Below are 26,788 nucleotides of genomic sequence, written 5' to 3' on the forward strand. Positions count from 1 at the left end.
TTCATCTGGCTTCAAATTGCTCCTTTTGCAGGCAATAAAATTACTGCACAAATCCCAGAGAATAAACTGCGTTAACACCCCATTAAATACAACAGACTTTCAATTCAAGGTAAGGACGTGCCCAGATTAAGCTACCCCTGTACAAACTGGCCCATGGGTAATATAAATCAGTTCTACTGACTTATGGTCTTTAAAGAAAAAGAAGAAAAGAAAAAACCTGAGATGCTTGGGAGTGAATTCCATTAGGAGGAATTTCTACAAGGTAAGAAAGGATATTTTCTTTGAAGCATGCTTAAACAGCACAACATACTCTTCCATAAACATTCTTTCTAAAGTTGAACGCATACCCCAAGGGAGAAAGCCAGGAATTTGTTATTTTGTGTATTTTCTCTTATCAGTAACATGATCTTGCCCCTCACCCCCCTCCCCCCCAGATTAAGCAGTCTTAATTTTATACTTTCAGTTTGTTTTGTCAGTATCTGGCTTGGAAACTGGTACCAGAGAGAAAGGCACTGTTGCTGGGTTGATTTGTTGCCCCCATTTCACAGAAGACAAGATAATTTAAAACACTTATTTCCATAGTGTTCCTTTTTCTAAACACTTCAATTGCAGTAGGTGTGGGCCCCTTCCAAATTCACTGTTCCTCCAGTGACACTCGTCGAGAAAAAGCTTTCTCTATAGGAAAAAAATCTTTGTTGGCAGAGGCACTTCCTCGATTTTAGCTGGTTTTAAGCTGAAACAGCTTAGCACAAAGGAAGAGGGCAAGAGAGGGAAAGAAAGGCAGGACAGGAAAACGTACAGATAAGGGCAACAGCACGAAGTCAGAAGTTAGATTTAGACTGTCATGTATTTACTGGCCACTTTAGATGCTGAAAAGGGGATGGTTCTCTATAGCGTATGCTCCCACATCACTTCAGTGTACAGTTTCAAGAAATAGTGAGCCAAAATGCAAGCACGATACCTCCAGAAAGGAGTTCCTGCTTCTCCCTTCTCTCCTCTGATTCTCTGCTTACTTTGCACAAAACCTAGTGCTTGCCAGGCCTCTACATGAGCTCAGCCACTTCACAAAATACAGAAAAGTTTCAGCAAGAAAAAAGCTGGGTAGTTTTCTACTATTTTGATGAGTTAGCGAAGCTCAGAGTTGGGCAGGGATGCTCTTGGCTGGAGTAAGATCATAGTGAAGCAGCTACTACCATGCTGTATGTACTCTACCTCCAGAGAGCTGGCAGTGCTGTTTAAGTGTGAAGCTCTTGCAGGCTCCCAAAATGAAAACCAGCTCTGCAAAGACACGATACTATGTAAATACCAACAGTTGCAAAGCTTCCATTACATGGATTTATGTATTCACAGCTCCTGCTAGTTAGGAAGCTAGAGAAGTCAGCTGCGCTGATTTTACATATCAGCCAACACACAGAATCAGCTTTAGCCAAGTAGAAACCTTTATCACAGCCATTCCTTGCTGTCAGAATGACAACTTCAAAGACATGCAAACTGAGTTCATGTTTTATTTGCCGTACCAGCATTTCCTTGTAACACAAGGATGCTTGCTGTACCACCCTGACCAGCCCTCAAAGCACAGTAGGAAAAGGATAATGTATCTGCATGAAACAAATAACATAAATAAAAAAAAAAAAACCACAAAACCTCATAGAAACTACCATCTGCCTAGGACAAAACCAGGGAATTGACTTAAGTTTCCACATGCAGAAGCTCTCTGGCTCTGGCTCCCACTAACAGGCTTTTTCACTCTCCTTTTGAGATACAAAGATTTATCATTAGAGGGCACTGCTTCCCCCAGTAGAAAATGGGTTCTTTTCCTTATGTGGATAGATATTTCAGACATCTGGAAATGCACATTTACCACATAACTGTGAAGTCCTGAAACTAGGGTGCAGCTGGAATTCCATTTTCACATTTGCTACTTTTTCTGCTTAAAAGCACTTCATGAATGTATGGAATTTGCTGGCTAAAAACTCAACCATTTCTGCACTGACAGTAGGTGAACATCAACCTCAAGAATAAATGCAAATTCTGTTCCTGTATCCTCTTATTCCTGCTGTCCTTACCCTACAAAGTCCCTTAACAGATTTTTAATGGGGTGAGGGTAGAAGGTAATTCTTACTCACCTTTTTTGGAAAAAAATAGGTTGTAAACAGAATTTGATTCTGTGCATTTACACATGCCAGGGCCACTCATTGATGCTAGTAAGTAGAAGAAAAATGACACCCTTGCCTCCTGCATATCAGGTTCATAGCATATGCTTGAAAGCCACATGCAGGTATACAGCTACATCTCTTCTAAAGGAGCAGATGCTCTACTTCTGTAGAAGTGTTTTAAGAGAACTGAAATCTTTTGAGGACATGTCAACACCCTCCATAATCCATACTTACACATGAGGAAAACAGCACATGTACTGCTGTTTCAGCACATATACAATATTAATCCTAAAAAAGCCACAGTCCTTTCTGGGAAAGGCATTAGATTAATTTTCCAGAGCTTTTCACTCTCCTTGACTCAGCCATCCTGCTGGCTTGCACTTCTCATAAACTTCCTGCATCTCTTCCCCCAGTCCAAACAGTTTACTTCTCTTCCTCCATTATTAAAGAAACAAAAACAACTTGGGCAGGAATTTGAAGTGTCATTGAGGAAAAGAAACTTCCTCTGAGAAGAATTAGAATACTAATACAGTTGTTAACATCCATTTTGAAGGATGAGGGGTTGAAAGAGCATGTTTTAGGCCTAAAATTTCAGCTTGGGATTTCTCTGCAAGTGTCCTGGGCTTAAGCAGTATTATTTCAAATAAATTAGATGAGGGAATTCTCTCTTGACTAACATTGGAACAGATTTAATAAAACTAAAACTGCCAATATGAGATAGAAGGAGAAATCCGATGGTACTATTACTCCAGAATAAAAACTAGACCTCTTTCTGATTCCCAGACAGCCAGGTATTTGGTTGATGTGAGTATCATTCTTCTACTCAATTCAAAGAAGTCAGATAGATATCTAGCAGCCAAGGATTTGGACAGGCAGAACTCCTTATACATAAGTATTTAGAATCCAAATTTATAAACAAAAAGATCAGATGACTTCAATGCACAGACATACTTCTAGGGAAAAGTGAGAATGCCTTTCACCTTCCAGAGCATGAGTGATCAAAGCTACAAACCTGTAAACAGTAGTATTTAACAACTTTAGGAGATGAACCATTTCATCAACAGGAAAAAAGAAAGCAGAGAATCTTAGAATCCTCTTATATCTTAGAATAACTTGCATCAATTCAATAATGTATACACCATTATGATTTAATACCAACTAGACCAAATTTTTCACCCACGCTGTACTAGCATAAGCGCAGGGACAGCTGTGGGGCCAGGGTAAATCAGCACCAGAACCCCTGTTGCCAGGCCTGAGCACATAAGGAATGAATTCTAACAAATTGCTTAAATATTTATGCTTACGATATTCAAATTAAACATATGCATGTTAGTAAGTCTGGAAGAGTACCCTGCATACGTTCTTCCTAATTTCCTTTACTTACTTTTCCTAAAGCGTATATTCTATAAACAGTAGCAATTGTGACCAGCTGGAATCTTTTCCAGTTATCAGCAGGAGAATGAAGGTTTTCTGTTTATTAAAACCAGAGAGCTTCTCAACTCTGTAATCAAAACTTTCCCTTCCACATGCCACAAGCAACCTGCCTAACAAATTAGCAAAATGTACTGATACCTACACTTTCTTGGAGAACCTTGTATTTCCACAGTCTCTAATGTAAAACAACTTTCCTTTTAGTACTGCAAAAATAATTTGTCCCATGTTACTATTATGAACTGCTGGAGCCCCCAGCAGGCCCCTTCAGAATCCCACTGTACTATTTATCATGTTAAAAGAGAATGTTCTCTTTTAGAACTCAAAGCCCTCAAATCCCCCTAACTTCCCCTAAATGTTTATTAATATTTATTAATCATCGGTCCAATTGACCAGCAACAAAGTAAACAGGGGGTAACAAACAGGAAAAAAACAGCAGAAATATTACGCTACGCTACACTACATTGCCTTAAATTGAGCATGATTGACCACCATCTGCTCCTGATGCCATGTACAGGACCATAGGTTAGAAAGGAACTAGATCTTTGTCTTATAATGAACTTATTGCTGCTTTGCTCTTATTTTTTTCCTCCAGGTGTGCACCTGTTTTGCTACTACCTTCTCCAACTCTGGACTAGCCAGTGTCACATGGCAGCTATTCTCCTATAGGAGATTTCCCTATATTCCTTCTATTTTTTGTCTTTATCATTTCATAATTGGTGTTCTACAAAATCTCCAAAGCATTGCAAATCTAAACGTGCAGTCTGTCCCAGACAGCAGATAGTATCTGAACCAAGCCTGTTGGTATACAGAAAGACCAGGCACTAATCTGGCAATCAAAATAATGAGATGTGACCACAAAAGTAACATAAAGACATGGTTGCTTACAGCACTGACCTCAGAAAGAGCACCAGTGCAGGCAGAAATCATCCAAACTCCTCCACAGAGGATCTACACCCAAAGTACAAAATTTCATGAGGCTACAGTTTGGCTCCACGCTCAGCAAGCAGAAGGGAAGATACATGATAAAAATCTAGTAGGGGAAAAGAAAACCAAGTAGGGGGCAACAGGTATGATATAGAAGGTTCTTACAGGAAGAGAAAATAAATATGGTGGCGGGAAGTTAGAGAGGACAAAGGAAGACGATGTCAAAAAAGGGCTGAGGGAGATAAATGACATTTTTAAAGTTACTCAAGTTGGGGAACAAAGACGACAGGAAGGGCCCTGATAACAATTAGCTATAACCAAAGAGCTGTGAAGTTTTCATCACTATAAATAATAACTGCTTCCTTTAGCTTTTCCAGAGGGAGATACACTTAGGATAGAGAGGGGAAGGGGGCACATTATTTCCTTTCAAAGGTTAACGTGGAGTTGCCAAAATATCTCAGACAAGACAGCAATGCTAGTAATAGTCCTTTCATGAAAATGCAGTTAAAATTGAATCAGAATGGATTCAATGTTGAACAATTTTAATGAAGCAAGCGTCAAACAAGCACATCAACTTCTTAAAAACAAAGGAACTCCAAATTTTAATTACAAAAACATTGTACAGAAAACTTGGCATCTCAACAATTCCAAACACATTAATCCAGCAAATGGATTCTGTTTTCATATATTTTTCTTAACATTTCTCTGAGTGACAAAAGCATTTTATCCTACTCTTCTCCTTGACACCCACTTCATTTTTTACTTTTTTTATCATCAGCCAACACTGAAAAATGTAAACAGAAGTGACACTCAGAAAACACTGGAAAGACAAAATCCATTTTCATAGGGTTAATAAATGTAAATAAGAAGCTTCTTAATGAGACAAAACATCATCTGTCACATCATTGGTGAGCAAGAACTTAGTCTTCCCCCAGATGCTTTAAGATGGGTATACCTCCTCCCCTCCTTCCTTATGGGAAAAAGCAAGAGATTTGTCAGCCCCCAGCTAGTAATATCACCTTAAATTTCCTATCCCATAACACTTGCATGCTACTCAACAAGATGATGTATTAGCAGTACGCCACAAGCTGATAGCTGCATTGAATTTATGTAAGCAGGGGCAGCCTGCAGCCACCCATGCCTTATTTACGGTATGTGTATGTCACAGTCTGGAATTGCATCCTACTATCATATTACATAGCAATTTCTGGAGTCTTTATGGGATACATCTCCTGGTATTAGGTAAAATGCCACAGACTGAACTTCAGAATTTTGTAAATCAACTTTTGGCTATGCAGTGCATTTTGGCCACTTCAATAAAAGTCAAATATCACCAATTCTAAAAAACAAGATACACACAGGAGATGAAGGTATCGATGCTTCTTCTGGAGACATTATTAACCTCTATGATTTTTTCCTCGCACAATATTTGTTATAGAATCCACTGAAAAAGTTCATGCCAACATCAGTTGGCCTCATCCATGCTGAGGAAAATGGAGGTCAATGTAACAAATTGAGGTTCCTTTTTGCGAAGTCCTGAAAATGAGACTGAAGACAAGAGAAAGGAGTTTCCTCCCTGAAGGAAGACTTGAATTTACACGGAAATCCTTGCTGCTTGGCTACAGCAATAAGCCCATGAGTAAGCAGAGACCTGACATACAAGGCGTTGACCTGGAGATAGCTTCAGGCAAGCATGAAGTCCATATGTACAGTGTGGGAAAGAAGAAACTGCTTTTTAATCTTCAAATACTTGCATTACAGACACATTAAAGTGATGCTGACTGCAATGCACTCCAGTAATGAAAGCGATCTCCAATTCATAACAGGGAAATCTTAAAGATTCCTTAAGAAGGAGCAAGGAGATTGTTGTGTGGAAGAAAGAGCATTTCAACCACTACCATAAAGCCCAGAGATGTCCAACAAGTGCTCAACCAAAGTCTGAATTAACAATTTGACAAGAACCAAAGGGCAGCAAATGATTTGCATAAGCTAGTGCAGACAGTAGGTGCCTTCATCTTTGACAGGAGGTGCAGCGTAGCTCAGCAAGATTACAGACTCTAGCATGCAGAGTTCTACCCGATGTAAGTGAAAGGCCATTTAGGTCACACTGGAACATAATATGCTGAATGCTATAGGCTCCACAGGCTGTACTTTAACTGTACAAAAGGTGAAAGCACTTACAGGCTGTAACATAAAATTCTGTCGGCTGCTATGTGGACCTAGCTGCTAATAACCTTCTCTGCTCTAATAAGTAATGCAAAAATACATGTGCTGCTTCCAGGCATATTGCTTCCCAGCACTGTGATTTCAGGGGGGCAGAGAAAAATGCAATCCCCCTGCCCATTTCTCTTTTTATGGAGTACCGCTCTCACCGTGAGATCATTCTCTCAAAAAGAAGGCAGTAACATTAAATTAGACTGAGCAACATATCAGAGGAAGGGCAAGCTTTGTGGTTTTAGTCTAAAATGGAGATTCCTATTTTCTCTGCTGAGAAGAACTAACGTTTCACTTTCCATCTTGATTACCACTGATCTTTGCAGTAGTAAAATGCTCCACCAAACATTTTCAAGAGATAACAGGAGACCTTCACAGAAGAGCAGGATGCTATGTGCAAGAGAGGTGCTTGAAGAGAGGGGGAAGAGAGGAAGTCTGTCTCATAGTAGAATCGTGTCACAAAGCATCAACCACAGCCAGTCTCTATCAGGGAGTAAACTCACATTGTAGAAGTTGCAGGCTAACACAAAAAAAACAGGATTCTGCTTAAGAAAAGCTTACATAAACATAGCAGGCAAGGTAGGACAAGACAGTGCACCAAGGAAGACTGCCTGTTATAGCAGAGAACACAAGCGCTGCTATCCAGTACTGCAAGTATCAGATAACAAGCTCAAAAGAAGAAAACTAAAGTGGAGGAAGGTAATCCCACAAGATAAACATGAAAACAAAATAAAAGACACTAGAAGACATTAGGCAATATAACACATCAAAGTTATTACTACAACACGTAGGCTGACTTCATTTCACGAACTGCAAGATTTCATCTCCATAGTCAGCCAATCCACGGAACGTATGCACCCTCACACCCAGCAAAATTAGTAAGAAACTGAAGATTGCACAAAAGTTGCATGCTCTTAGATGTTTACACAGAGGACAGTTCCAAAAGTCTAGTGGGTGGTGTCTGTGGCTTCTTAAGACCTTTTAATGCATTGATCTGTTTGTCTCACTGACAAACCACAAAGGCAGGGACCAGGACAAACCTGCAATTCTGCCTCCCACCCCTAGTCTTTCCCTCATGGCTTCTTATTCCACACTGGCCAAAAAAATTTTGTAAAGCATCCCTGGGTCACGAGACCTGCAGACGAAACAGAAAAATAAGTGTTAGAAGACTACAATCTGCCAGGACTAAACAGGCACCGTGACATTACTTTTTGCATGATTTATCAGAAAACACAATATTAAGAAGTATAGCAAAGAAGCCTATAGAGACAGAGCTGTAACTGAATTCTTGTTTCCATCCAAAGAACAGTGCTAAATAACAAAAAACTTCCTCTTCTCCCCCATACACTGTTTGCACAAAAAAGTTCTCTTTACCATGCAGTACAGAAAAAGCAAAGCATTCACTAGTATAGTCAAATAGTCACTAAATACAACGTACTAAGCCACCAAAACACTCCTCAGTTCTGTGAAGTACAGTGGTTTTCAAGAGCATCATAATAAATAGATTTTTCTACGAAACTGATTTGTAATGTGTCTCAACCTCAAACAGTCCACTTGGTTGACAGAGATTACATTTAGGAGAATTAATATACTTCATATGCATGTTAACAAAGGGACAATGATGATGACAGTTTGCTGACACAGTTTATCGGATGCCAGCTGAACCTTTCCATCCAAAGCTTCCCTCTTTTCTAGGGAAGCTCCACTTTTTTCTAGGTTTGCATCCAATAAAGCCCAACCTTCTCTCTTCTAAGATTTTGTCACAAAATATAATCATTACCAAGTGAACATCAGTGTAATTAATAGCCCTATGAATTACTTGATCATTACATCCAGATACATGCATGTCTTTTACATAATGAAACTAGGTGATTATTAATCACATTTTTAATTGCCTCACACCGTTTTGCTGCTAAAAAGAGGGAAGGTATTGGTGGGAGGGGGAAGAAGGGAATGGAGTCCTATTTTCAACTCTAAAGTGGAAGGAAGAATTCTAAACCAAGAATTATTTTTTTCCAAATCAATTACAGCTGAATCCAGTTTATCCAAGAAAAAGATATTTGCATTTTTAGGAACACAGAAACTGTCCATCATTTATGGAATACGAATCTGCCTGACATGAGAACCAAAGTCTAGATTTTGGCAGCCTTGAGATATGATTTTTCTGGCAAGGTGCTTAAAGGACAAACATCTGTTTCAGGGCCTGGCACGCCCTTCTAATAACTGATTGATGAGAAACTGCTTTCCCTCATATATTCTGTAAAACCTCCCCATCCCCTGATTCCTTCTGAGCTTGAGTGCTAATTGAAAACAGTATATGAAAATGAGGAGGTTGATGAGCTACTGAAAAATCCCAGACTTGGATCGACAAGCTGTTCCGTTCATAAATAGCAGCAGTAAAGGCACTTTATTCTGCTGGGAGCTCAGTCATCTCTTAGAACTATAGTCCGTTCCATCTGGCTACCCTCTGGAAGGACAATGATCTTTTAGCTTAAGCCACACTATAAAGGGAAACATGTAATTAACTGTTCTACACAGTATCACAAAAGGTCAGAATCAGAAAGGATGAAAAGCCGTGTCTTCGTATTTGCAGATGGCACAACGCAGCTTTATTTGCATTTCTAAACACCATTCAAGACATGTACAGTAGATCTCTACATAATAAATGCCTAAAGAATGCAGGTATGTACCTAGTTAAAATAGAAGTAGGCAAACTCCTAATGGCTGTCTAGTGCTGTGCATCATGGGGGAAGTGGAGGAGTAAGTGGTGTGGGAAATGCAAAGAGGCACAGCAGAAAGACTGGTATTTCTTCGTTGATTTGTTTTCCTACTCGGTTCCCTATTAGTTTTCTAAGCTATTAAACAGAAGCAAAAATACAGAATCATGAGCTCAGTAATAATCTATGCATAAGCCACATGATCATTAGAGTCTCAGCAAATGCTACATATAGCCTGAACCACACATCAGTGCTTCATTTACATGTAAACCTTCATAACCAGAAGAGCTTGACTACAGGTGCTACAGAGCAGGTAGTTGTGGGGTATTTTCAGTTTATAACAGAATTGAGTTCACCTGTAACCTCTTGAGATAAATAAAATCTCTCTGTCACCATCAGATACTACAATTAATGCAGAATTTTTCATATTTATTTCACTCAAGAAAGCATCTTGTTCTAAATTAGTCACCCTGTTACTAAAATGTCAATATTTTTCTTTCTTTTTTTACACCATTCTGTCAGTATTCTTATTCACCTTACACAAATACAATGAATAATAGAACAAACAGCTATTTACGTCTTTATACAAAAGAAGTTGGAGCTAAGGGGAATTTCAGAACCCTTTAATGCTGTTGGATGTTTTCAACCCCACTTGACTTTCATTAAGTCAACCTGCTCTTGTGGCTTTGAGGAAGAAAACTTTTTGATTGTACAATATGGTGATCAGCGCAAGAATCAGTGTCAGAACAAGTGCCAGAGGTACAGAGTAGATGCCAAACAAAAGCAGCCTAAGAGCAAACACTTACCCAGTCACTAGCGTTCAAGTCTGTTTACCACATCTCGAACTGTGGCTATGAGGTTCTCATTCTCCTGTGGGTTAGCCATAATAATACTGTGCAGCCTATTCATGTAGGAATCAATAGTTTCCATCGTGGGTGTTTCCCCGCTACCTATAGTTAACATAGTAAAATGAGCCACCGAATATTTAGATGACCACAGAAATCCCAAAAAGTTAAGACTATGCTAAGGGCAATTTGTACCAACATGCAAACTGCTATAGGAGGTGATTTTGCCACGCACCACCTCTTGCAACAGATTCTGTAAAACTATGTCCTCCTAACTCGACAGTGAGGAGTTCCAAGGATATCAGGACTAATGAAGCACGGTTTTCTTTGATTTGGGTCTCATAGTTGATTATAACAAACTCTTTCAGCTGGGCATTTATAGTATCTAAGTGCAGTCCCTGGCATCTGACAATACAGATGCAGCCTTTCTTTTAATCAAGGAACTTGCAGGTCCTGCCTGTTCTACTTAGTAACATTTTCACAAAACAAGTGAAAGAGAGCAAGGACTGAATATGTGTCTCACTTTATTAGGAAGAATAAGAGTAGTGAGAAAAAAAAATGCCAAGTTGAAATAAAGCACTGACACTAAACCTTCCCCTGCATGTATTTTAAGATTTCATTATCTAATACAACAAAAGCTCAGAAGCAGCCAAGACCATAGAACTACAACAGCAGGCCACGTGTTGTAAATTCACAACATTGTACGAACATTAGTAGTTAAGTTTAACATGTCAGACAGTCATAAGTAAGAAAATGTCTTACCTGGTAGCGGGACTCCAGCAAAGCTGGTCGTGAGTGCTTGGCGTAAGGTCTCTAGATGCTGCTGCAGCACTGTGTTGCGGCTCCGCTCTTGTATCACATCCACCTCCAATTTCTCCACCGCAGTACGCATACTCTCAACATGTTTCTGCAGAGCAGCATTCCTCTCCTCAAACTCCATGTTGGATTTACGCAGCTGCCGCAGCTCAGCTTCACGTGCTGTGAATATCAACCCATTCCCATGTAGCCAAAAAACTATAAAAAACCGTATCCATGATTGGTTGGCAATGAAGCAGAATGTTCTAGAGTGTTCAACTGATGATTACAAATGGTGCAGTTTCAGTGTATAGATGAAAAAGCATCATATCATGGAGCGCTGATAGTGCCTACAGTAGTCCTTAAATAGACTTAATTTCTAGAGAGACAGACAAATTAGAAGACATTCAAAGCATCAGAATGGAAATGAATAGGGGAATTGATTAGGAAGGAAGACTGCAAAACTGATTTCAAATGCATTCAGTATGACATAGCTTAGCAGCAGTGGTTAAGAGGCCTACAGACAAGATACCAGTTACAAAAAATACATTTCTATTGATCATCAGGAAAAGTATCTGAATCTGAAGTCTGTTCAGTCAAGAAAGTCTCCAGGAAATCTGGCAAAAAATCCTAAACTCTTGGGACATGCATCTATGAAGACCAAATACAGTAACAGAAAATATATCAGTGGAATCTTCCACATATCCGGGGGGCGGGTAAAATAAAATACTGATAACTAGCCTGAATCATCATCATGCTATATCTTAGGTATTTCTTAATCCTACAGAACAGCAGATCCAGCTTGGACTGGCTGGAATAACAGCAAGTAGAGCTTAAGCATCAGAAACCTTCTCCAAAAAGGATAGTTTTGGAAGACAAAGCCAGGAAAAACTGCTGCTGCAGCCATTGTGTTCGTACAGAGGTAAGGTAATATCAGAAACACTGATCAACTATACCCAAGTTGTTACTTGAGCTGAGATGGGAGAGTGCAAGGACTCTTCAGCTGGACAACACCTGGCAAAAACTTTGGAAAAGAAAAGAGGGGGCCCTGCAAAACTTTAACTTACCTTTACTATGATTCAGGAACTCTTCTGTGAAGATTGGAATATCAAAAACAGATCTCTCCTTTGTATCTGCTTCTTTCTACAAAAGAAAGAGTAATACATAGCTAAATACTGTTCATTTTCAGGAATTCATGAAATTGTTTTGATCAAGAAAACAGAAGGAGAAGGGAGACCAAAAACTGAGGCAGACAAAGAGCCAGATGGATGGAAGACACTTCCAGCTCCTACCAAGAAAGGCCAAAGAGTAGGTCTCAGCTTTTTAAGACATAGGTTTAACAAAGGCCAAATACCATTATCAAGAAATATCATATAACATACTAAAATATACCCTTTCACCCTAATGACATTACACATCAGAATCATTCAGTTTGAAAACTATCTAAACTCAATTATATTTTCCACTGGAAAGCATTCCACCATCAACCAACTGACACATTCTGAAATAGTCTATACAGGAATATCGACAAACAGAAGATGAAGCGAGTAAAATGCACAGTAAGTTTCATGGTTCTTTGTCTTTCACTAACAAAGCAAAAAAGAAAACAGCCAGAGAAAAGAACAGCTAAAGGAAAAATAAGCAACTTTTCCACAGTGTACCAATTCCATGTGTCTGTTCCAAACTGGAAGAGATCTGCATTTTGGCTCCAAAAGAGATGGGAGCTGCACAGTGCTTCAAGCAAGCCACACCTTTTTTGAAACATTTAGATGGATGCTGCCACTACTGAAAAGAAAGTATATAAACACAATTTGTAAGAGTCTAAGGGGAAAAACCTGCTTAGAGAATATGTAGTATCTTGGAAGGATAAAGGTGAATATGTATAGGCATATTTTGCTGTTAGAAAGCAGTCATTCACCCTGGCTATGGCAGGTATGCATTAATGTGAGGGCTTGTCGTGATTTAACCCCAGCCAGCAACTAAGCACCACGCAGCTGCTCACCCCTCCTCCTCCCAGTGGGATGGGGAGGAGGATCAGGGAAAAAAAAAGTAAACCTCACAGGTTGAGATAAGAACAGTTTAATAACTAAAGTAAAATAAAATATTATACTAACTAATAATAATATAATAATAATAATTGTAATGAAAAGAAATATAACAAAGAAGAGAGAAATAAAACCCAAGAAAAGACAAGTGATGCATAATGCAATTGCTCACCACTGCTGACCGATGCCCCAGCAGCGATCCGCCCCTCCCAGCCAACTCCCCCCTGTTTATATACTGGGCATGACATTCCATGGTATGGAATACCCCTTTGGCTAGTTCGGGTCAGCTGCCCCTGGCACACTCCCTCCCAGCTTCTTGCACACCTGCTTGCTGGCAGAGCATGGGAAACTGAAAAGTCCTTGGCTTAAGATAAGCGCTACTTAGCAACAACGAAAACATCAATGTGTTATCAACATCATTCTCACACTAAATCCAAAACACAGCACTGTACCAGCTACTAAGAGAGTTAACTCTGTCCCAGCTGAAACCAGGACAATAATATAAAGGTGAAAAACGCTAAGCAGTCAAAGGCACAGGCTTTCAGAAGAGAATGCCTGCCTAACATGTTGCTAGCTCAACTATGTAATTAACTATCTGATGAAGCTTAAAAGCCCCACAGGGTATGGAGGACTCCTTTTTAACTGCATTTATGATGTGAGATTTCAGCAATGATAGCTTGAGTTAGAAGTATGAGAGGTAAGACTCTGAATTTGTAGTTTGACACCTGTATAATTTAAAGGTTATGTAAACGTCACAGTCAACCTAGAACTTGAAGCCTTCAGTAATCTGTTTTTGTACAATTAAAGACAAACTTAGATTCAGAGACTATCAAATCAGAAATCCTGGGGACCATGTACTTCTAAAGATTAATCTCACTGCAAGTACTTCCTTTAAGAGTTAATAAAAAGGCATATCGAAAACATGCTACCAAAGCATTTTCCTGGAAGTGAAACTTATTTTCCTTAAAGTAGACAAGACCAGTAGCTGCCTCTCAGCAGTGCACAGCCTTGTCACTATTGTAATGAACACATTAAAAAGCGACTTGATTGCTTTCCCAAGGCAAAAAACCTCACAAAGAAAAACAGATCTTTCAGAAAGGCCTATTGCTTACAAGTGAAGAGGCTGCGTATAAACAAGATTTTTCATTGCTTTTTGTTTGCAATTTATTGGTAACCATGAAAGAAATTCTGTGGCCCTAGGTAATACAACTGGAGAAAGTTTCAGCACTTCAAGGGGAGAGATACCATAGTCAGCCAGGATGCACAGGATTTGTGATATGTCTCATCAGCTAAAGCACAGGCATCTTATCTCCAGACATTATTACTCTTTTCCGATATTTACATATGCAAAGCGGGGGGGAGCAGGAGGAGGTTTAAGCCAAAGATCTCCCAATGATTTGGTTACTTTACCCATTTTCTTCTCAAGGAAGCCACAAGCATTCATGTTGCTGCAGAAAATCAGTACCTCAAAACAGCAACCTAAAGGTGCTAACTTGGAAGGTTTATCTAGGTCTCAAGCTATTTGTAAGTTTTACCTCGATGTTTACCTACCAAATAATAATTAAAATTCTCTGCTTTGAAAAATTTCAAAGTAAAAATTTTGCAAGTTGAACCTCTAACACACCAGATACTTAAAGGCTCAATTATACTGACTTGCACCCATTGATTTATTTAACATTACAAAACAGATCTGTTTTAAGTGTACCCTACACTCCCACTTTATCTTAGATCATTTTTACCTGCCCAAGGCTTACTAAATTTAGTTTTCATCATACTAATGTGAGCATAAGAGTACTCAGTTGTTTCTAACTTTTGATCAAAAACTGCACAGGAAGAGGAAGGATTCATACTTCAAACCTCTGATTAGGGTCTTCAACTGGCATAAACTGTTTTTTTATTGACTTCACTAGAAACTTTCATCATCTGAAAAATCTACCTACTGATGTAAGGGTAGAATGGAGGTTTACCTCATGATCATGGGCTGGCTGTCTTGCTCCATCTGAAAAAGAAAAAACAAACAAGAAATCCCCCAAAATACACAAGATTTGAGAAAACAAGAATTAAAGCAGTTACACAACCATAATTACACAACAGTTATAGACAAAAAACTTGTGCAGCTTTCCTAATAAGTTGCATAGAAGTTGTGTCTAACTTTGATGCTTTTAATGCACATCCTCCAATACAATCTAGATACAGTTAAATTTACATCAGTCTAATCACTTTACGCACAGCTGATGCAAATGCCATAGAAAGAACACATTCACTTTTTAACAAGCCTTTAAATCAAAGGCTTTAAATGAGTGTCAGGCTACAAGACTAGCTGGGAATCTTCTGTTGTTCTAGCTAGGCACATATTTTTGTCCCATTCAATACCTTGTCTGTGTGATTTGCCTTTTTGTCTGTCCTGTGCTTTCCTGCTAAAGACTTTGTAGGCTTCAGTCTTCTGATACTGCTCCAGCTCCCGCATATAACGCTCCTTATCTCTATCTGCTTCATCAAGGTATCGCTGAAACAAAAAAGTCCAAGAGTTTCAGGGAGTTTCCTCCCCTTCAGGGGGAAGGGAAGAAAAACAACTTGTCAGATGAAGTGCTGATCCATTTCACCTATGCAAACAGGAAAGGAGTGAAGAAACAATGAGAATGTATGTGAGATGCAAAGACATAAGATTTCTGGATAAAATTACTGTATTCTGGTGTCCTGTTTTCTCTTTTTTTTTTTTTTAAATTCAAATCACTATTCTGTTAACTCTTTTTTGTTAGACCTACAAGTAACCTGCTACTAAGCTACTCAATTCAGCTGAATATTACCTACACATTGTAGACCAAATACTTAAGAATTGCCTTTCTGTGGCCAGGATTAAATGCCACCAAAGAAGAATGCCTCAACAGATCATGCTTTAAGGTTCAGATTTCTAACAGTGGAGTTCCAATACACTCTTGTTTTCATGCCCCACAGACAAAAAGTACTACCGTTCTATAACCACATACTTTGCCCATCTGAGAGGTGAACAAAACATCACAGCTATTGGAAAAGACTAGCATAAAGATAAAAGGGCCTAGGTTATATCAGTTTAAGCTATCTGCATTTAGGTTAAAAGAAATCTTTTTTTTTTTCTAGCCCGAAGATATTTCGCACATCTGCATAACAGAATGAACTTAAGTGGAGAATTCTTTAGGGGAACTGATGAACTGAAAACCATTTAAGGAGTGGTCGCAACACTTACTAATGGGATCCTTTCAAGGAAACAGTTGCCTTCCCAATTTTTTCCCCCAACGAGTTTAAAATTCAATGGAAGTAAGTATTAGATCAGAGTGAACCTTAGTCACCTGGTATGCCTTTTATTTTCATTAAGTCATCATGACAATACACATAACAGTTACAAATTCCATGCATTTGCAACATTGTTTTGACCCTGCTGAGGATACTGTTAGTGTTCTGGATTGGAGTTCAAATTCAGTGATGCTGGGTTTGCATTGCTTTTGGACATTGTAGTCTTCCATAACACATTAATTCTTCTTTTCCATCTCCAGCAATGTGCTGCTGAAAAAGTGCAGTAACTGAGTTAAAAACAACACAAGTTTTTCCTCCTTAACTTGTGTTTTGGAGGGATTGTTTTGAATCAGTAAGAATGAGTTCTGCTGTACTACCTGTACATAGACATTCTAGGTTTTCTGGTGCAGATCTATACATCTCATTAGATATTTCCCCATACAGAGGAATAACAAGAGGAATGATTATTAGGGTGTTTGCTTTATGACCATTATTATAGTCTTTTTCTGGGGGAGACTCACTATTTGGTCAGTCCAGTCAGCTCAACCGACCTGTCCTTACGCTCGCCAAACACAAAGGGAAGTAGCAACACTACAGGGCTGGAACAGGGGAAATACGAGACTTTCCCTTCAACTTTTATATCAGACAGCTAGTTTGCTAATTGCTGGAGATCAGCCACAAGAGCAGAATGTCAGACGTGCTTTTCCCCTGGATTACAGGACGCTAACCCACACAGCAGTAGTATACTATGACTCCACTGCTTGCTTTAGGAGAATGACTTCATAGTTGTTAGCTAACCAAAACCAAGCTTACTCAGCTTCAACAAGAATTTGGGGCTGTCGTATTAGAGACGTGAGTTCTGAAGCAGCAGTGGCCTTCACTGCCTTAATGAAAAAGGCCAGGAGAAACTGAAAGGAAGGAAGTGCTCAGCAGTCTTTCCCTGACCCGCTATAGGTTAGAGACTCACAGCTTTACTCAAAAAAGGACAGATTCCCTGGGGATTTAAAAAGCAGCACATAGAATAGAGATTTGAACTCAATCTCCTTTCTCCTACGTTAAAAATCTGTCTCAGACATGATAAGAATATGTTAAGGGCAGGTGGTAGAGTGTGTAAAAACTAGGATATGTAACTCTCACTGTCCCATCCATCATACAGATCTCAACTTTCTTTCTAGGGCTAGCAATACTTTAAAACACTGTCTAAAAGTTTATTCATGTTAACCATCTCCTTCAGTAATCTGTCCTTTCAGGTCTGCTTGTCTTACTCTAAGACACCAGATGTTTATATACATTGGTGAGTTTGTAAAATAAACAGAACTGCAAAATCCTTCAAGCAGCTCTGAAATCCTGCCGAGTTCTCGGCCACTGTGAGTAAATGCCTGCCCCATCCTTCTAACGGCTTTGGTCCTGGAAACTGGTAGGTCTCAGCTGTATCTGAGTTAGATACAACAGAGTTACATCCAGATGAATCGCATAAACCGTGGGATGTCTTACTAGAGCAATCCTCCCTGTTCTGAATATATTCTTGCACTATCTACAGGGTACAGTTCTCCAAGTCACACCTGCATGAGATGCTACGGCCCTACCAGGGTTCATTATTTGAACTCTGGAGGACGTGTGCCCCCTATTTTGAAATACATTCCTAAACACAACTCTAATCAAAAGCCTGTGTTAACTTCCTCACTAAACAACAATATTCCCATTTAACAGTAATCATAATCCAACAAGGAAAAGGGAGTTTAATGGTACCCGTTTCTCCTCAGGAGGCAGTTTACTCCATTCATTGCCCAGCATCCTGGTGATCTCTGGGAAAGGGACTTCAGGCCTCTTCGCTCGAAGCTGCTCCCTACGCTCATTCATGAATCGCACATACCCTGTGAGGGGGGATTTGGGGGCATTGGTGTCCCTAAGGGGTTTCTTCCTCTTTCTCCCTTTGGCCCAGCCTCCTCGTTTAGTTCTTTGCTGCTGCAAAATGAAAATGGAAGAAAATTCAGGTTGAAGGAAAAGAATTACCACCTCTGGAAGGAATAAATATTCATGTCTCAAACATTTTCATCAGGAGTATGTTGCTGCAATACATCCTCTCCATGGATGTAAGTTTCAAACCTTACTTTAGAGCAATCCTGACTTTTCTCTAAGCAAAGCCAAAGAAGTCTCATTGTGAAAAGTTGTTTGCAGTATCTCCTGATCCACAGGGACAATAAAATAACATTTGCATCAACTTCTGATTGTAAAACCATGAGGACTGATAACCCAATAAATTATCATCCTAGCTAATGCAACTGCAAATAATTTTTTTTTTTTTAGTTAGCTGTTTGTTTGGTTATTTGGGTTTTTTTTATTTATTCTCACCCTCACATACCCTCCCCCCCAGTCATTTGCCTCAATATCATGTTTGGAGAGATTTTGTGTATTAGTTAACAATTGTTAATAGTTATTTTGCCCCTTCCAAATCTTTCACTTTCGCGCATTATGTGGCAAAAATGTGGGTGAAAGGACAGTATATAGGCTTTTCTATTCTACTCTATTCTATAGGCTTTCTTTCCCACTAATCACCTCCAATAGAGAGATGAATAAACTCCAAAGGAGGGAACATCGTAAGATTTGCCTGTGGCACACTGTGAGCTCACAGGAATAACATAATTACTGCTCATCCTCTTGGCTTCATACTGCTACTACAGCAATCTCTGGACAACAGTATTTTCTTACGCTATGTACATACAACTCTTTCAGTACTTCTAATCTCTCCCCAGATCAACATGTTCCTGCCATCATGTCAGTTTTAGTTTCCTTTCTGGAATTCTACTACTTTCTTAATTAAACAAGGACCTCAGAACTAAAGACAAACTACAAGGAGGAATATCAAATACATCTACCAAAAAAACCCCAAAACCACTTTCTTGTCAAACTTCAGTTCCTTCATGATTCAGTCACCAAAAAACAGTGCGGGACGGTATACAAGGTATAGTCTAAAGCAGTAAGCATAATGCTTTCAAAGAGATCAGTTACTCCCAGAAGAGTACAATGGTCTCACTTTCCTGACTCACAAGAGATAAAATAAATTGTGGCAGTTGAACATTCAGTCTTCAGAGAAAGACTGAATGCAATACCAGTCTGTGGACCCTGCTGGCTAAGCTAGAGACACGCGTGCTGTTCTCTGTACATTATGACTGCCAGCTTTCCTTGGCTATCTGTGTGCAGTTGTGCAACACACAAGAAAACTAGAGAGAATCAAAAGATGAAAATGGCAAATGAATGAAAATTTGTGATCCTATCCAAAAAAATCTGAGTAGATAAGACAAAACTATAATGACAAAACTCCATGCTTTTGCTTCATTGAGAAGTCACTATTATTTTATCTCACCTCCTCCTCAGGCTTCTGCTCAGTGTTTTCAGTAGTATTAGAGGACTCATTTTGCAGCTGCTGAACCTGTGACAAATCCTCCACCAGATCTGGGTTATTCACAGACTGTGAAGTTCCACCACTGAATGAACTCTCAGAATGAGCTAATCTGAAAAAGCACATAATAGCAAAAGAAAAAATTTAATCATCATATTGCCAAATCACTTCCTCCCTAATCTTCTAAAACATGCAAAAATGTTGCAAATATATTCAGTTCTTACACTAGCAAGAAAAAAAAAGATTTTAAAGAGTCATTTTTGAAGAACTGGCTTTTCCATCCAAGCAACTGCTATAACTACCATAGTTACTATGGACTTTCAAAGACAGTTTGATTTTTAGTGTGTTATTTTGTTTCATTTTTAGTGAAGCTTTTGATTATACAAACAACCGCCAAGCAAGTAAACGTTTGGATCAGAAATCGGAAAGCATGAATCTACACTTTTTCAAAAATACCATAAGGAATTTGAAATGAATGGTTTCATCTTCAACCAATATACACCTTTCTGGATGCATTTAATATATTTCTCCACAAATGCACTTAAAGGTTTGTGGGTTTGTATGATTTTGGATTGAACTTCATTCAACATAATCTCCTGTTGATACACGTGGGTATTTAAAGCACAAACATGACTAGCTCCCAACAGGCTCCTGAATGGCCACTACTTAATTTTGCTGCAAGAGCTGTATCAATCAACCTTACCCCAAGAAAGGGTAAGCTGCCTGGAGGGAAGAAAAAAAAAAAAAAAAAAAAAAGGCAAGCAGGTAGATATTTCTGAAGGTAGGTAGACAGAGATAAACACATATTTGGGGGCAACAACCCCATAGTCATTCTCACCACTGCACTCAGTGGGCAAATTAATGTAAGATTTTGGGACTCATCTCAGATTCTAATCCCTTCTTGAGCCAGGCTAAAGATTACTTGGCCTTGCCCAGTTACATTCATGAAAATTACTATAACAGCAGCATATGCTTCAAGTCTACTTTGTTCATTTACTCAGATATACAGCTGCTTACATGCATGCCAAATTTTAAATATTCAAAATAATTGTTCCTGTTAATGTACAATACAGCTATAGAAAATTGAGATATATTAACAGAATTGTCAGTTGAATGCCTACAGGAAAACTTGTCTTTAAATAGAGAGAACAGCATATTTTCATTACTCACTATAATCAGCAATTGTGGCATAATTACTGGTAAAGACACAAGGGCTGGAGATCCATGCTTGACTTTCAGATATCAGATTGAGTTCATATTACTAACAATTACAGAGGGAGAAAGGGAACAAAGCGTACACACTCCTATAAGTTAATTATATTTGGTACGTGTCAAAAAGAAAATGGAACAACACAGTTTCTTAGAATCACTGTTACGGTTTGAAGAACATTTCATCTTTCCTATCCGTTACCCCTTAGCAGGGAAGCTTTCTAAACAACACATACACGAAAAACTTCAACGTGATGTAGCCTTTTGCAGTGAAAGCTGATGAAAGCTCATTCAACACATTAATACCTCTTAAACACAAACCTAATTTGAACATGTATCTCATTGGGCACCAGCAAGTTTCAAGTCCCAGATAGGTAAATCCATATTCAGACATGCTTGAAGTAAATGTGTCTATATTCATTTTTACAGGGCTTTACCTGCCTGCAAAGTCTGAATTTTATTGCCTGGTGCTTTACAAAACAGAAAAGAAACTTCATGTATCAAAACACAGCAAGAATCCTGTGTATTCCTAAAAGACAACTTCTTTGTGTATTCCTAAAAGACAACTTCTTTGTGTATTCCTAAAAGACAACTTCTTTGTGTATTCCTAAAAGACAACTTCTTTGTGTATTCCTAAAAGACAACTTCTTTTGTCATTGTGATTTTAAGAGGCCGTTGTTTCAGTCTGTAAAAGCAGAGTCAGTCTAACAAAAATGAAAGAGATCAGTTTCTCAGTGATTTTCAGAGATCAGTGACGAATAGTGTACCATTAATAGAAATAATTTATTTAGCAGGAACCACTGTAGCCAACAGATACACCCTCCCTCTCTGCCCCCATCATGCTGTCTAAATCTATCTTAAAGACTAAAATCCTAGGGAAGCAAACTTTCAAAGATAAGTGATGTTAAAGAAAAGTTTGTGATCAATTCCATCAGTTCAGAAGAGTCCTGGTTTCTCCTAAATAGGGTCCTGTGATGTTCTATCAAGGCCAAGGGAGTGTCGTAGGATTTTTTTTTTTGTTGGTTTTATTTGTTCAGTTTTTAAAATTACTTAGAATGCCCTCTTCCCACTGAAACAGTTTCTCTGGCAAGTCTAGAGATAGTATCTATCAGCTGAAGGTTAAGAAGAAGTAGTTGCTTACCCAGTTACAGTAATTTCACTACCTTCCTTAGATCCATCTTCATCTGTAAAAAGTGGAGGAAGGTTGGAGCCAGCCACCAAATTCTCCATACCTCTGGTTAAAAAAAAAAAAAAGGCAAAAAAGGTAAGTTAATTATCTCATTGTTTCCCTTCAGTAGCACTTCAGTTTAAACATCACAACCTACCACAATTATTAACCCCATAAACCAATTGGTTAGTCATAGCTGTTGGCCTCAGGACAGATCCTACAGGCAGCTGTGTTTAAGGTCAGAGAAGAAAGATCATAAATGACTCCTCAATTCAGAGTTTACCTCTTAACTGAGCCCTGTGCCAATGGCACAGTGTTGCTGTAAATCACACTGTAGCATTCTATTTTATCCCTTGAGAGAAATTTTCATTCATCATACTCAGCACATCAGTATGTAGATCCCACTCTTCCAATCCACCTTCCCATTCATCCTCAACTGTGCACGCTCACCACAGAGGTTTCTGTGTTGACCCCAAAAGAAAACTGAAACTAAGTCCCCTCTGAAGTTTCAAATTAAGATTGTATTTGATAATTCCTTGTCCACATTTTCACAATATATCTGTGCACGTAGCTGAGTGTTATTGCTAAGTAAGAGAACACAGCAATGTTAGCTAGATTATCTTAAACTTCAACTCCCATAGAACAGTTACAGAAGCAAGCAGTTTAAGGCACAACATACTTCTCGTTCAATACGAACTGTTCCCAAGTTAGAATTAGTTTCTTTTTTTATCCTTGTAGCCTGCCATGGGAATTTGATGTGAGATAAGAAACCCAAAGAATAATTAAATTTATTCATCCCCTTTCTTACTAAAATACAGAACTGTTGTATTGTAGGGAAAAAAATCCCAAGACAAAAAGCCTTAACAAACTCACTCTATGATTATGAGTTGCAGTTTCAGCCCATTTTAAAGGGCCATACTAGTTAACTTTCTGTTCCTTCAGTTTAGAAGTCATCTTTGATGAGCTAGCAGATATTCAACTTGAGTATTGCTATCCATTTCAGCTAGTATACTTGGGCTTTAAGCTTAGAGGGACTGATGTGAGTTATAATCTTGCACTGCTTTCTCCTGGATTGCTATGCTTTCCACTCAGCATTGAAATCAAAGTGATCAGAGACAGAACCCTGCTCCATGTTTTTAATATTATATGTGTTTTCTCACACCCCACCCCAGTTCCACAGGTAAAGGTTTTCTACAAACAGAAGTAACGACACCATTTCTTGCATCTTATAACACTTGCAGATCCCTATCACAAGTACTACATCTGATGTGGCGCAAAACTTGTGCCAAACCAGTGAATACAGCAGGCCATCCAAACAGGTGAGCACTGTGCTCCTAGTCAAAGGACTTTGGATGTGAGAGACACTTATTCCACAGCTATATTTGGTTAAAATTGATCAAAGGACTCAAAAGGCTATTCTCAGGAACCAACAGTGTAATCATACATCTGACATTCTGTTTTGAGATCATGAGCTCTGCTCTACTCATTTCATGCCTCCCTTTGGAAACATAAGAATACGTAGTCCCTTTAGCAACAGCTCTACACCTTCATAAGGTACTACAGATGTTAGCTGATAAATGAATCTCTGGTAAGTCTCCAATTTGTTCAGTTAAGCAAATGTTCAGTTAATGCTCACAGGAGATCAGTCAAGAGTCTCCATGAAACAGGCATTGTGTCAATCTAATTTCCACGATGATGTTCATTTAAGTTTCCAAAGACTACCCTTCCTATACAGAAGAAAGTGCAAGAAAGTAGTTACCTTCTCTCATTTTTCATATGACATTCACCCTTTTCTCTTCTGCTTTTCCAGCTGTTGAGAGCCTTAGATCATCCTGAGGAATCCCATCATGCTGATTCCTTATCTAGAAAATAATTAAAGCTAAGCAGACTGCTTCTAGGTAGTACAGACATTGACCTCTAGCAGAGAAACATGCTTTACTCATGTATAGGAAAGACTCAACCAGGAATGAAGAAATCCAATTCCTGCTCTACCATTATAAACCATGAACTGAATACAGTTTTGGGGACTCAGCCTCAACAGAGATGTGGCAAAGCTGGAGACTGTGCAGCAAAGGCTGCCAAGATAGTCAGGGGCCTAGAGCACCTGACCTGATAACGGATGTTGAGAAAACTGGTTTTGCTTAGTCTGGCAGAGGAGGCTCAGGGCAAATCTAATAGGTGCCTAAAGCTATCTGATGGAAGCAGCAGAGGCGACAGAACCAAACTTTCAGTAGTTATATTGGCTTTGCACGTTCAGATTGGACACCAGGAGGGTAGCGCAACACTTGAACAGGTTACCAGAAAGGTGGTGGTGGAGTCTATCCTTGCAGATTTTAAATGCTCAGTTACACAAAGCTGTACTGACCTAAACTAGCGTTTGGCAATAGTCCTGCTCTGAGTGGGAGGCAGGACTAAGATGACCTCCAGATGTCCCCTTCGAAGCAAAACCTGTAGTTCTCTGAACCAGAACTCTACATTATGCTTTCTTTCAAATACTAGCATCTCTGATGTAAAAAGGAAGAAAACTCAAATAATACAATGCTTTTAGGAAAAGTGGCAAGATACTCTGGTGGAACATATAGGAATTTAATTCTTAAAGAAGAAAGCGCAAACAATACTTCCTCACACAGAAAAGATTCTACATCAAGGCTGGGGCTTCATGTATTACACGAAAATCTGAAAATTCAACTGATTTGAAGAATGAGCTCTTCACTCATGCCCAGAAAGCTGTTTAAGCGCAGCTACTAAATATACAACATAAATTGCTTCATGCAGTTGTCAAGTAAGAGAATAATAAAGTTTTGCTTTATGTTACACAATCCTTTAGTTTTGTCAGTCAAAAGTCCTAAATTAATACCTTCAAAAAAGGAAGCTTAAGGAATTAGACTAAACCCCTGCAAATCTATTTTCATATATATATATGAAAAGCTTTATGCATGTCTGAAAAAATAAAATAGCTTGCTTTGTTGTCCAGGCACCTCCAGCAGCCTTCTTGGGGTCAAGGACCTCTTCTCAGCCTCACCACATCAATCTACTGGCACTTAGCACTCCCACACATGCCTTAAAAGAATACATATCCTCTGCATCTGAACATACCATTACCAAGTGCTTCTGTCCCTCATGCCCACTGTGACCTTCTCACCAGGTCTCAATATGTCTGTTCACATCTGGACCTAGTCAGCAGCAAAGTCTAGGCTTGCTTTCAAACTGTGGGGAGGCAGCTGGACATCAACCTTAACAACATACAAAAAGAACACAAACACAGGAAGCTGGGAGAACACACACCTCATTCAGTAATTTTTTTTATTTAACCCATATGCTTTAGATAGTAACTCTTTCAGTTGATACTGAGCCACGTCCTAAAGAAAATTTAACATCAGTGAATTTACAATACCTTCTAATCTATTCCAGAAAGCAAGAAACCAAGACAGTTCCCCAAAAGCTCACTGAGAATGAATGGGAACCTACACAAGTCTTTTAGTCACATTTCTCATGGGTAATTGTCCCATACCTTTGCTCCAAAGCCACTATCAACCCCACTGCAGAGCTACATGTCCATTTCAGGGATGTAACAAAATGGGCAAAACAAAAACTTGAGGAAAAGAACAGTAATGGGGAAGGAAGGGAATTGCTGCTTCTCAAACTTGAGCCTTTACAGAATTCACAGGACTTGAAAAGGACAGTTGGCAAGTCCCATCTAGATTTGTTCTGAATATTTGTGCAGCTTTGTCAATTTAAACTCTGGCTAAAGCGCCCAAGACACATTTGACTAAATTCAAGGCACAAGAAACAACGTACACTTAGTTTTTTAACAGCATCGTTTGATAAAGTGCTTGAAGAATCGTGATTTATTTTGGGACAGATCAGTTCTGGAAGATCCAGCATGTACTCAATTATATTTCCTTTACAACTTTTGTAGGGTGGAGTAAAGACTACGGCCAAACCAAAACTGTAACGCTCAATCTTACCACCACTTGGAGTTTCCACAGAGATTCTGCTTCCATTTTAAGCACAAGACTGCTCAACCAGAAACACTGTTCTCAGAATGCCAGCAGCAGACATATACGTCTCACTCTACTATGGATAAGCCGATACAGTCAGCAATAAATTTTTCTGATTTTACCTTAGTTCCAAACACTCCAGGCTCTCCTGTGCACTGATTTTATTCCCAAGTGCAGACTCCATAGGAACTTGAGATTTAGGATTTTTTTCCTTGTATTTCCTACATCCAGTATAACAGTGGTCAGTTGTGGAACAGCAGTAACAACCTGACCTACACAGGCTGGAAGAGTTTTTGGATGTCTGGTTTGGGGTGCACTACAAACCAATATTTAAAAAGGATAAAAAACCAAAAGCAAAAAAAGCAAGTGCAAGGATCAAGCAGGAAGAGTGCAGGCTTGAGCTCCAGAGAACAAAGCAGCATTACGTGTGCAAAAATCCAAGATGAGACCAAGAAAAATACCAGTGAAGAACAAGTTTCCTACCATTCCATGCTCTCAATGTTTAAACATTGATAAGGTTTCCAAAGATCCATTAGTCACCTATACTAACATTAGTTAAACCTCTTTATGAGCCTAGAGAAGATTCTACATTATTCTAAGCCATCAAAAA

The 26,788-nt window shown here is 39.0% G+C and overlaps 1 protein-coding gene across 4 annotated transcripts in view; it reads right to left on the reverse strand.

The window, feature by feature from the left end:
* Positions 1-5,039: 5,039 nt before the first annotated feature.
* HMG20A (high mobility group 20A) overlaps positions 5,040-26,788 on the reverse strand; it is a 44,815-nt gene continuing 23,066 nt past the window's right edge. For 3 of the 4 annotated variants that reach the window (XM_050903431.1, XM_050903429.1, XM_050903430.1), the window contains exons 3-12: positions 23,937-24,039; positions 22,151-22,243; positions 19,765-19,912; positions 18,150-18,365; positions 15,504-15,636; positions 15,098-15,129; positions 12,153-12,228; positions 11,053-11,268; positions 10,252-10,395; positions 5,040-7,863 (exon numbers count right to left, since the gene is read on the reverse strand). In XM_050903431.1, coding sequence (XP_050759388.1) covers positions 10,259-10,395; positions 11,053-11,268; positions 12,153-12,228; positions 15,098-15,129; positions 15,504-15,636; positions 18,150-18,365; positions 19,765-19,912; positions 22,151-22,243; positions 23,937-23,953 — 1,068 coding nt within the window. In that variant the 5' untranslated portion in view covers positions 23,954-24,039 and the 3' untranslated portion in view covers positions 5,040-7,863; positions 10,252-10,258. The remainder of the gene's footprint in view (positions 7,864-10,251; positions 10,396-11,052; positions 11,269-12,152; positions 12,229-15,097; positions 15,130-15,503; positions 15,637-18,149; positions 18,366-19,764; positions 19,913-22,150; positions 22,244-23,936; positions 24,040-26,788) is intronic. The other variant, XM_050903432.1, reaches the window with a different exon arrangement.

Source organism: Gymnogyps californianus, chromosome 11 (assembly GCF_018139145.2).
Source record: "Gymnogyps californianus isolate 813 chromosome 11, ASM1813914v2, whole genome shotgun sequence".
Lineage (NCBI taxonomy): Eukaryota > Metazoa > Chordata > Aves > Accipitriformes > Cathartidae > Gymnogyps > Gymnogyps californianus.